The sequence below is a fragment of the Diabrotica undecimpunctata genome, chromosome 10 (assembly GCF_040954645.1).
Source record: "Diabrotica undecimpunctata isolate CICGRU chromosome 10, icDiaUnde3, whole genome shotgun sequence".
Classification (NCBI taxonomy): Eukaryota; Metazoa; Arthropoda; class Insecta; order Coleoptera; family Chrysomelidae; genus Diabrotica; species Diabrotica undecimpunctata.
Genome location: NC_092812.1, coordinates 73,434,780 through 73,447,393, shown reverse-complemented (window position 1 = coordinate 73,447,393; position 12,614 = coordinate 73,434,780). Strand labels below are relative to the sequence as shown.

Here is a 12,614-nt window from a genome sequence, read left to right as displayed (position 1 = left end):
ATATTCTTTAGCATTAAACTATGCCATAGAATATTTTTTATTATGTCTATAATCTGAACAGGAGATCACATGAGCGCTCTCTAGTGGTACAGGAACGGAAGTAAAATCTATTTCCCAAACAGCGTTTACGAAAAAATGGTAGAGTGCTTCTAATATTATATGTTACGTGTATATTTCCTTGTCTAAGGTTGGTGCTGTGGTGTTGACCTTGTTACAAACGTCATATGGTTTTGACAGTACTGGAAACAATCTTGTTTATTATTGATTTGAGGAATTGAGGACGAGGAGTAGAAGAGCTTAATTACTATTATATTGCATAGTAATAATTTATTTAAGGTTTTTTTTTTAAACATGGGCAATTCATTTACAATTGACATGGAAAAAAACTTTAAAAAGAACCAGGAATTCATTACGGAAATGAACACAATTAAGGTAAATTTTACAAGAGTTCTCTTTATTTTTTTCATTCAAAGTGTTTTTAGATTGAAAGGCAGTTACAAATGAAAAACCAGATGCGAGAGAGAGAAGTGGCTTTACAAATTGCGAAATCAAGGGAGATGTTCTTCTGGTGTGGTGCCTTTTATATCACCAGTGTGGCATGGGCTCTGACATGGTAAAATAATACAAATAAGGATAATATGTTCTTAATGAAGTAATTCACAGATCTCTTAGTTACAGATACAAGCGGAAACCAATATATTTGGCACCCCTAGTGCCTTTAACATTTGTTGTGTCATATCAAGCAGATCTAGCTTATGGAAATAAACTGCATAGGATTCTAGGTAAGTGGTTAAATGTATACATGCATTACCAAAAAATGTTTAACCTTAACTGGTCATGTGGTCTTTGTGAGATGAACTTAGTATTTTCCTTATGAATGCATTTTCACCCTAGACATAGGCCTTATCTCTCCACAAAATTTGACACTTTCGTGTATTGGACCTTTGAAATAATGATCATAATTAATTTGATAGAGGCTGTTTATTTTACCTGCTAATTAGCTGTAATGTCTTCATGAATCAAGGATTTTGGAAATGTCTGTCATAAACTCATACCTTTTACATTGCAACTACAAACAAAGGAGTCAAAGAAAAATCAATTTCGGCAAAAAGTGGGTGGTAAGTTCTTGAAAAGAAAGTTTGAAAATCCACATCTATCGATTTTTGTATTTGCTAATTATTATGTTTTGCCTACTTTAATCATTTAAGAGAAAACTATTTCCATTTGTCCACAATATTGTCTTCTAATAATACTGTTATTATTTCCTATACTAACAGTGTGTGTGTGTGTAGAGGAAGTAGGTGGCCTTAGACATAATCTATTAGCCACATGATTAAACAGTTCTTTTTAAGAACTCAGTTTACTTCCAATGACAACTTGTTTTTAAACCAGAGCATCTTTTAAATATTTTAAATTTTATTGTTTATTTTATTGTCATGGGAGTATGACATGGCTATATTCTAGGCATTCTATCAGTTAACAATTTTAATCCATTTATATATATATATATATATATATATATACATATATATTATATCGATTGGTGATTCTTGGGGATGCAGTGTATTTGGCTCACAAGACAAAGAAAACTCTTTGACTTACTGTCAAGCTTTCGAATTTATTTTCAATTCTTTTATAAGACATCTGTTGATAAAAAATGAATATAAAAAATATGTAGTTATAATTATTAATTTTCTTACTTACTAGTCGTGAGATTACAAATAAGTTTGACATTAAAAAATGCACAATCACACACATATTAAAATTTTTAAAAAATTTGTTCCTTAAAATTATATTATTGTCATGTTTGGTTGATTAACATACATATTTATATGAATGAATCTACAGTTATTTTATGTGAAAAGCAAAACCAGTAACAATAGTTTTTATTATTATGAATTTGATTGTAAATGAAAAATAAATTAGTCCAGTAAATTTAGCTCAAGCATATATGAATTTTTCTAATATTGGAATGTCGATAGAAAATGAGATTATGATGTTATGCCAATTGTTTGTTGATATGTTAATATGCAACAATAAATGTTACTTAATTTGTCAATATCTGATTTTCTATTTACATTTTTTATTTTTCTGTATATGTGTCATTTCTAAAAATAACTGCTTCTGTTCATTTTTATGCCTCTCTAGAATTGAAGCTTATGAAAAATTAAATGTGTGATTTAGATTGATGGGCTGGTCGGCTAATTCACAAGCTTGTGATTTGTTGGTTTTTACATCACTTTTGTGAGAAATTATTCTTCTGTATAATGTATGAGAAGTTTCTCCTATATAAACCATATCACAGTCTGAGGAAAGTATCTGATCCACTACTTTAGAACTTTCCTTAGTTGTTACAGGATCTTCAGTTTTAGTGTATGTGCTATAGTGCTATGGTTTTAACATTTCTAGTGGCAATTTTTATGTTTTCTAATCCTTTAAATAATTTAAGAAGTTTTGGTGTTAAGGATGGAATATAAGGTAAAGATCCAAAAGTTTGTGGTGTTGTTGGTACTAAGGTATTAACTGTCGGGCTATTGTTTATTTCTTGGCTTGCCGTTTTTACTGTGACTTGTTTTTTATTGTTGGTATTGCTGATCAATGTGATCGAGTCTGGAGAGTTTGCAGTACAAAAAATTAATTTATTAAGTAAGCCTACAGGATAAGAGTTTTCCATTAGTTTGTTTTTTAGTCTCTTCAAACTATGTTCTCTATGTTCAATTCTAGAGAGGCAGAAAAATGAACATTCCAATATTTGAAAAATTCATATATATATATATATATATATATATATATATATATATATATATATATATATATATATATATCTAACAACTCTTTAACATGCATAATATAAGAACTGATTTAAGTTTCAATAATATATTTTTTTATTCTAGTGGAGGCAGAAAATATACTTCATTTTGAAAGTGAGTTATTACAGTTGCCTCTAGGAGTGCCTACAGCATCTGCAATTGATTTGAAAAGACTGGAAAATGATGAAAATAAAAAATTACACCCTATCATACCTCAAATATAATTGCAATAGGTTATTATTTTTATATATATAATAATGTTACGAGACTGTTTTTAGATTGTAGATATATTCGACCATATTACATATATAATGAGTTTTAGTGTGACATTAACACACACATAATTCCATTATGGTACAAAAAAATATCCAAAAAAGTTGTTGAGCAAAATGTAGGTAATGATATTCGCCACACAGTTTTGGTTCTCATTTTTTTCATATACAGCGGACCCAGCTGCATGGCGAATAAAATTATTCATTAATTTTTCAAAAGCTCTTACGTTTGGCATCCGTAATAGCAGCGATATCTGTTCAAGATATCGCTGTTGATATATTCTGGATGCAAGTAGGCAATTTCTCCTAATGCCCAGGTTATATCTGTTAATTCTACAGAAAAATTAATTTTTAAAGTTAAAGACCAGTCACACAGACTGATTAAAAAGGTAATAATATGAAAACTCATTTTTTAAATTCTTCTGTTTTACCATTGTTTACTGATACAAGTGGCATTTTACTTAATAATACTTACTTGTCAAAATTGACAGTTTTGAATGGTTTACTAAAAATTTGATATAATATATATCTAAAAACTGTTATATTTATTGCATATGGTTTAGATTTAGGTTTTTGTATTAGTTATTTACTGAGTAAGAAAATTTTGTTTGTATTACACACGACGACGATATTTCTACTTATAAAATGGAAGATATTCCCGAAATTTGAAGAAATCTAAAAATATCTCGGAAAGTAACGAGTTTAGATATAGGAAATGCTTCATGAAATGGAAGAGTATCATAAATGCAATCTTTGAAAAAAATGAAATATAGGCTTGTACATTTAAAAAATGAGAAAATCGTAATTTTCGTTCGTAGTTCACCCTGTATACGAATATTTGTCATTGATTTCTGTTAAACCTAATTTGAAAACTGGAACATATTGTTTATGTAAAATTAATATTTATTTTTGTATTGCTTCTTTATATACAGTGTGTTTATTTCATAGCGATTTTAAAATAAAATTCTCATAACTTGTAAATACACTGTATTGTAGTGCCAAACCCAATATTATAAGAACAGGAATTATTAAAGAAATATAATAATGAGAAAGTATACAGGATGTCCTATTTAAAAAAATTGTATGTTTGCTTTACCAAGTAGTTATTAATCACCCTATAGAATTCGGCATATTATCCAAGTCTGGAGAATATCATTTTCTTCTAAATAATTTTTTTGGATATTCTGTACTATAATGAAATTATCGACCAATGTCGCACTTAAAAATTTACCCTGTATATACATACATCATTTTTCGTATGTAACGGATTAGATTGAGACATTTTCTCTTAAATTTAATGACATAAAGCCAATTGGGATTTTTCAGAGTGATATAAGAGCTAGACACTGTTATTTATAATTTTTATATCTTGACTGGCAGCTATTTATGTTTTAAAAGTCCGTTTTTGACTCTAAAAGTTACTCCTGTGTGGAAGTTTCCACGACCTAAAAGGTATGGCCCTCTTGATATCCTTTTTAGTTTTCTACTAAGCAGAATATTTCTGTTTTTTTTTTTGATTTGTTGACCCCCACAAAACCAACTTTGGACGCACTATCGCGTTTAAATCATTAATTAGCTTTTAGAATGGGATTTTGACGCCTTTTTTAAATTTAATTCAAATATATTTTAATGGAAAGTAAAAAATTCGAAAAAACTATATGTCAATTGTTATTGTGGTTATTTAGGCATAGAAGTTTTTTTATTATAGTATATTAACTGTTAAATCAGTTCTCTTTTCCAAAAACTGTTAGTATTGAGACAGAATACTGTTAAAAACAGAATCAGATCTGTTTTGTGATATATTCTCCCACACAGTAGACAACCTGGAAGCTGCCTATTTTATTGTCAAGCTCAAAATTATTGTGATCTCATAATTATAAATTGAAAAATACCAAATAACTATAACGACGGATAATGAATAAGAAAGCTGTATACTGAAGAAGTAATCAATGGCTGCATGTATGACAAAAAACGGAACGGAAGAGATTTTTTTGAAATCTTTCTGTATGATGGAGAGTACTATGTCATAGAATACTAGGTGGTCTGATAAGTAACCTCCTTTGAAATGAAAAACCTGATATTCTGGAAGAAGAATCAGAATCTAGCTCAATAGACCGATCCCAGCGATTTTCTTTAAGCCATCCGAATAATACGATTCTAGATTATTTTTTACTAGCCTTCTCTCTAGATTTGGGGAACACATGATAATCGGAGAAAGCCAAATTAATGGAATAACCAGGATGAGAAAACAATTAGAAGTCCAACTCATGAATTCTTGCCATTTTCATAACGCTGTCGTGAACCGAAGCATTGTCTTGAAGAAACAACAATTATGTACTCTGGGTTAAAAAGTGGTCAACTCCATTTTTACAAAAATGGAGATAAACACGTATATGTGACCAGTTTTGTAAATCTGGTACTCATTTGACAATGGTGACAGAGGATTTGACCCCTTTTGAAAATCACAATAATGGATTTGCCTAAATCTGAAACTAACAAAATGCCACTGGTAACAGGTACGGATTCCGTTATTTCTGAAACTGTGGTATCATGCCATGATACTTTCAGATTCATTAGTACGATTATTAAATACATGCAACGTTGTATTACAAAAATTTAGACTCTTACACTTTTTTTTAATTGTCATCGCAACAAGGCTCATCTTCTTCAATAACCTCTGTCAAAGTAGTATTATTGATAATGTAAATAAAATGATAATTTCGTGTTTTTGACTTCTCTGTCAATCCAGTCCACTCCATAATGTTTCTCTAAAAGCTTTTTAACATCTGCAATTTTAGCAGCATTAACTGAAACTCCTAGTGCTAGTCTTTCTGGTGTAAATGAAGATAATGTTACAGCTTTTTTTAAAAGACTTCGAGCGTTGCCAATATCGGACTTGTAAAACTCTTCTCCAGAAACCAATACAGACTTGCGAGAACGCCATATCTTTAAAATCTAGTATAGATATATATATATATATATATATATATATATATATATATATATATATATATATATATATATATATATATATATATAGTAGACTCGCGATTATCTGAGGTAATTGGGACCGTGACTACCTCGGTTACTGAAAAAACTCGGTTAACACTGATATTGGTTATACTGATAGAAAAATGTGTACCTACGTAAATAATGATCAATGTGTTTATTTTAATAACTAAAAACTAATATAAAAGTAGTATAAAAGATAAAAAAATTTACCTTATAAATGTTACTGTTTAAAAAAGTCTTATTGATTTTTGTTTCAACTTCATTCCTCTTTTTGAGGCGGCGATGTTGCGCCAACGTTGAAAATGGAGGACGTCTAATGGTGTCGATTCTTCTTGTTGTTCGATGTATGCGAGAGCTGCTTCAAGGGACTTTAATCCATCAGAATGAGAAATCTTTTGAGTTATCTCATCTGTATCTTCTTCTTCTTCTTCATGGGTGACGTTTAGAACTAGATTGGCAATTGCATCATCTGTCAGTTCCATTTCTTCATCTAGATTCATCCAATCGATGATGTCTTGGTTTCCGATTGTTTGTTCTACTGGTAATTGATTGGCTAGGTTGGCTATAGAATCAACTTCACAGTCTCAGTTTCATTTTGAACGTCTTGTGTTTTGTTGTCTATCTTCAATAATTTTTTTCACGACTTCTGAATAGTTTCACTTTTATGGCGTCCCAAGCAGATGCAATCCAATAGCAAACATCTTTAACCGTGATCTTCTTCAATGCCTCAATTACAGTCAGCCCTTCATCCAGCTTAGTTAGCAGTATCTGAAGAAGCTTCCGCCGATAATTCCTCTTCATTGCTTCTATAAAATATTGGTGTAGGGGTTGGAACGTCACATTGGGTGGAAGGAACACAGTTCGTATGTCACCACTAATTAATTCACTCGCATCTGGGTGGGATCGTGCGTTGTCCAACAACAACAAAGCTTTCCGGGGCAGATTTTTGTTTATTAGGTAGGCATCAATGACTGGCACGAAGTTATTAAAAATCCAGTCCTTAAAAGTGTTACAGTCCATCCATGCATTGAGTTGGTTGTTATAGATTGTAGGTAAGCAATTTATTTGGACATTTTTGAATGCCCTTGGATTTCTGGATTTTCTAATTAAAAGAGGTTTTAATTTTAATGAACCTGAAGCATTGTTACAAATCGTGATCGTAACTCTCTCTTTGCTTTTTTTGTAACCTGGTGAAGTTCCTTCATTTTTAGCAGCTAGAGTTTTCGATGGAAGCATTTTAAAGTTAAGGCCTGTCTCATCACAGTTAAATATTTGGTCTGAAGTTAGTCCATCTTTAAGTATAATGTCGTAATTTTAAATAAAATGTTCCAATTTCAATTGAGTCAGCAGAAAGTTTTTCGCTGCAAATATTCAATTGTCGGATGCCATATTTCTTCTTCCATAAGTCAATCCATCCTTCACTAACACAAAAGTTTTCTCCTCCATCCATAAACTTCTTCTGGAATTCAATAGCTTTTTATCGGGCTGTCCAATCCTCTCATTTGTGAAAACCACAAGAACAACGACTCAGAAGTTTGATTATGGTCCCCTTTCTTCATAGTCTTCCGGGCCAATCCACTACCACCACTCACACTTTGGTTGATCCACTGTTCGATTTCATTCCGCTTATGCTTCCTATCTCCAACAGTTACTTCTCCGACACCTAAATCTGAAGCAACCTTCTTTATTGATTCACCCTTACAATTACTTTCTTTCGCTTTCCACTCATATTGCACAGAAAGATGCTCTCTTACACTCACAAAAATCAACTTATGAAAAATTAATTATGAAACCGAAACTAATAAACTCGAATAAATACACAAACCAGTACATAAAAGGAAAAATTTTACCGTGCAGTAACTTAATTTGACGATCTGAACGATAGCAAACAAATCGGTAGTTCAATTCACACTGATTGACATAGAAAGGAACAGAAAGTTGTAGACAAAACACGACACAGAAATTTCTGGAAAGGCGGTGACCAATTTCTGAGAATACCGACTCGACATCAGCTTGACCTTACACACAATTCTCTTCTTATCAATAATCCACAATTTTCCATGGATTGCCCATATAACAGCTGCCGATATAACTTGTGACCATCGACCCTTTTTTATTACTCGATATTGTGATTCAACAAGTACGACTATAAAAGTAAAACCGAGGGGCTCGAATAATCGCGATATTTTATACGCTGTATTCAGAAGCGAAATTCCTCTGTGGTTAGAGCATTCAAAGATATCTTTTTTTTTGTGTATGGTGCAAAGTATTCCAATCATTGGGGAGGGATTTCTGTGTCCATATTTCTTTTATAAGCTTCTATAATGCCATTATGGTATCATGTCCACCTTCGTTATATACATAGTTCAGCTGGGAGATTATCTATTTCGGGTGATTTGTTTCTGGCTAGTTTTTTAACTGCATCTTTAACTTCAAGAATCGTTGGTGGTTCCTCTTCTCTCTCGTCTGTTCCCCTTACCTCATCTCTTTCGTTTTCCAGGTTCTCTTCTTCTTCCTCTATATTAAGTGCCTGGTTAAAGTATTCCGCACATCTATTCAATACATCTTTCCTTGTTGTTAATAGGTCGCCATTCTGACTTCTGCATTGTCTTGTGGTTGCCTTGAATTCTTTTCTGTTGATGTTAACTTTCTTATAGAATGCTCTGAATTCTTTCTCTCTGTTGAGGTTTTCTATATATTTAAGTTCCTTATTTAAGTGGTTTCGTTTTTTTCTTTTGTGTATTCTCTTGTCTTCTCTTCTTTTTTCTGGTAATTCTCTACAGTTGTTTTAGTTCGTCGGGTAAACATCTTTCTGTAGGCTTCATTTGTCTTACTTTATTCTGGTCCAGTAGGAGTATATATCTGTCTGGCCTTCTTAATTTATGTTTTGATTTCTTAGCATGTTGGTGATGTTTTCCGAGTACCGTTCTGCAATTATCGCAACTCTTAGCTTTTGCACATTTAATTTTTTTCTATTCATTTTACTTTCTTTACTGGTATTTGAAATTTTAGCCCTCAGTGCTGAGTTCACTGGGCAATGATCTGAGTCTATGTTTGCGCCTCTATAACTTCTATTTTAGGGACGTCCACCTCGATATAAATGGAAATCGATATCAAAAATAGAGTTACGAAGGAATATTTGATTTTTCAAATTCTACAGTTTCTGAAGCGCAAATGTTTTAGTATATCCCTAAATTAGTATGACGTTTTAATGCAAGAAGTTACGTGTATAAAATAAGTTTGATTACAGCCCTACTTTTAGTATACAGTTGTGAGATGGAAAGTTTCTTACCTCTGTTTGCAATTTTACGCATTTAGTATCTTCCCGTTTTTGTACTTTTGTTTGGAGTTGTTTCCTCTATCAAATTATCCATGTTTAAGTAATATTAACTTAGTTTTATAACACAAAATTATCAAAAATCTTCCGCGTAGTCGTAAAATCAACAACAACTATCACGAACTAATTCAGAATAGTATCTTCACGTGAGCAAGTCTCGAGTTACTATTGGTCTAAATGGACTTACCCAATGTTGAAACTGAAATTGTTAGGATTTTACCAAATTTTAAAATCAAATTGAGTTTGATAGGCAACTTATGAAGCGTTAATATGGATTTGGCCCGCGATTGAAATCACTATTCAAGGTTTTTTACTAAAGATACAAGTACATTTAATTTTTGGATTTGACCACTTTTAACCCCAGAGTACAGATTTTTTTCTTCCGCATATGGCGCTGTTTCTTACTGAGTTCCTGCTTCAATGTGTCCAATTATGTACAATACTATTGGCTATTGATAGTTTTATCTTTTGATTGGGCGCTTCGGAGCACTTCTGCTGACTTCAGTCCACTGCTGTGCGTTCATTTGATTCTCTTGTGTATAGTAGTTTATCCAGGTTTCATTAACGGTTACCAATCGACGCTAAAAGTCTTACAGATTGCGCTTCATGAGGTCCAAACACTACTGAGAAGTGGTCACACGATGATGTTTTTGGTCAATGGTCAGAAAACGCGGCATCCGTCGGAGAGATTATTCTTTCTTGTGGCCAGATCTAGCACCTTTACCTTACAATCAGTTAAAACCATTACATGGACTTTCTTCCTCGCATTTTACAGTGTACCTTCATCAGAGGGCAATCCAGTACATGGTTCGTCCAATGTAGATATGCAGCCACTACGAAATTCACGGAACCAAAATCTGACAGTGTAGTCTAAAGGAGTATTAGTTCTGTAATATTAATTCAGCATTTCTTTTGTTTCCTTCGCCGTTTGATTTCTCAAATAATAATTTTTAATGTTAATTAGAGATCGAAAATCGTTTTTCTCCATATGCGTCATTTTTCCAAACTCGTCAGCTTTATGTAGGTGTCAAAAATATACTAGTGGCTGTATAATCATAAGTATATAATGGCATAATAATAAGGAGGTTACTTATCAGACCACCAGATATGTATAATTGTCACAGTTAGTGCTACATATAACACTGTATGTCTAATTCATCTAATGGACTTAATATACTCTTCATATGCAAAGGCTATTTCTAACGCAAGGTTAAAAAAATCAATATTAGTGTTAATTAGTTGTTCCAGATGTGTACGTATTTGTCAGAAATGTTTTGCTTATCTAGGAGGTTACTTATCAGACCACCAGATATGTATAATTGTCGCAGTTAGTGCTACATATAACACTGTATGTCCAGTTCATCTAATGGACTTAATATATTCTTCGTATGCAAAGGTTATTTCGAACGCAAAAGGTTAAAAAATCAATATTAATGTTTATTAGTTGTTCCTGATCTGCAAGTATTTATCAGAACGGTTTTGCTTATCTAGGGAAATAAAATCTGTATACCGTGTATCAAAATCTCTAAAATACATATTTCATCTATTTGGTATAGTAATATAGTACTTAATAATAAAGCATGTGATTGTTGCAATATTTTTATGAACTTTTTAATAATACAGTTATGCTCACATTCTATTGTTCTTATACACAATATAAAGTAGATATAGAATATGTCCATGTTCTTTAAAAAATAAATTGTTAAAATAAATAACTTTATTATCTATAAAAGTATAATCAATAAAAGTTTTCCCTCTTCGATTCCTATCCACTCTTCCTACATGTTTTCCTACCAAATATTCCAATCGTAACATAAAATGTGAGATGACGGATATTTAATATTGTTCTGGAGCTATTTTCTTGTGGCATCTTAATACAATTTACTACTTTTAATGAGAATTTGACTTTAAAATTAAAATAAATTAATTCGACGTTTCGATTTCCACTTCGTAAATCGTTCTTGATGTTTACTATTGACAGTATTATTGACTAATTAGTAGTACAACTTAGTCCTTTGTGAGTAAAGAATACCGCGATTTTGATACTTACCCCTTAAGGAGCGTTCAAGTAATAAGTAACGCAATTTTTAAAATTGTTTACTCTCCCATGTAACACACTGTAAGATTTTTCTCTACCTTGTCCCCCCGCCTAAACGTTATGTAACACCCAAGTGGCCATTTTTACCTAAAAGTACCGATTTTGTTGCGAAAAGTACCAGAAGTCGGTACAGCTTGTATTTTATATGACGTATTTTTTCTAGCCACATAACTTTTCATTTGTGCCCAAATGAGTTCAATTGGATTTATTTCGCAGTGGTAGGGTGGAAGTCTAAGGACTGTGATGTTTCGCCTTTCCGCCATTTTGTCAACTACGTATTTCTTGAACTTAGATTTGTGTTGCCGGGCAATTTTTAAGTTCTGCTTTTACCATTCCATCTTCGTAAGGCAGATACTTATTCCGCAGCCAGTCAAGAATACCCTGTTTCTTCCACGCAGTAGTTGGAAGTCTTTCTACTAGTCGTGAATGATAAGGTGCATTATCTAATACTATAATTGAATTTGGTGGTATGTGATCAATCATCTGCTAAACATACTCTTCGAAAACATCAGCTGTCATCTCCTCGTGATAGTCTTTTGTGCTTTTGGACTGAAATTCCAACAAACCATACTTCACAAATCCTTTTTCACTGCCAATGTGAGAAATTATGAATCTACTGCCTTTACCAGAAGGTGGGGAGATACCAGTAGACCAACCTTCCATAAAGGCTTGCCTGGAGCTTAATATATTTTTATCTGACCAAATTTTTTTTAGAGGATGACCTGAGTTTACTTACGTTTCATCCTGGTAGAAGATTGGCCTTCCTTCAGCCCGGAATTTTCGTATGGATCTTAGATAATTTCTTCTCTAACATATTATCTCCTCCCGGTCAATCAAAAGTGATTTTCGGTCTGATTTCTCCCACCGGAAATTTAATTCTTTTAAAACTTGCCACAATTTAGTTCGTCCGATGTCCGATATGAGGCAAATCCGGGTCGTGTCTAACTTCTTGTAAAATTTTGTTTAGGTTTGGTATTTCTTTTTTGAAATAAAATCCATGAATTTTCCTTCGAATACCATTTTTGGCAAATTCATCAATTTCAATAGGCTTTTTCCCTCTCTTTAAGTGTTCGTTTGTGTTTGGG

At 32.3% G+C, this 12,614-nt stretch overlaps 1 protein-coding gene across 1 annotated transcript; it reads left to right on the top strand.

Moving 5' to 3' along the window:
• Nucleotides 1-211: 211 nt before the first annotated feature.
• Nucleotides 212-4,012, top strand: LOC140452444 (plasminogen receptor (KT)). Its single transcript, XM_072546709.1, has 4 exons — nucleotides 212-432; nucleotides 483-613; nucleotides 673-782; nucleotides 2,895-4,012. Exons 1-4 carry the CDS (start codon nucleotides 352-354, stop codon nucleotides 3,032-3,034), a joined length of 462 nt encoding a protein of 153 aa, XP_072402810.1. The 5' UTR covers nucleotides 212-351; the 3' UTR covers nucleotides 3,035-4,012.
• Nucleotides 4,013-12,614: the final 8,602 nt, after the last annotated feature.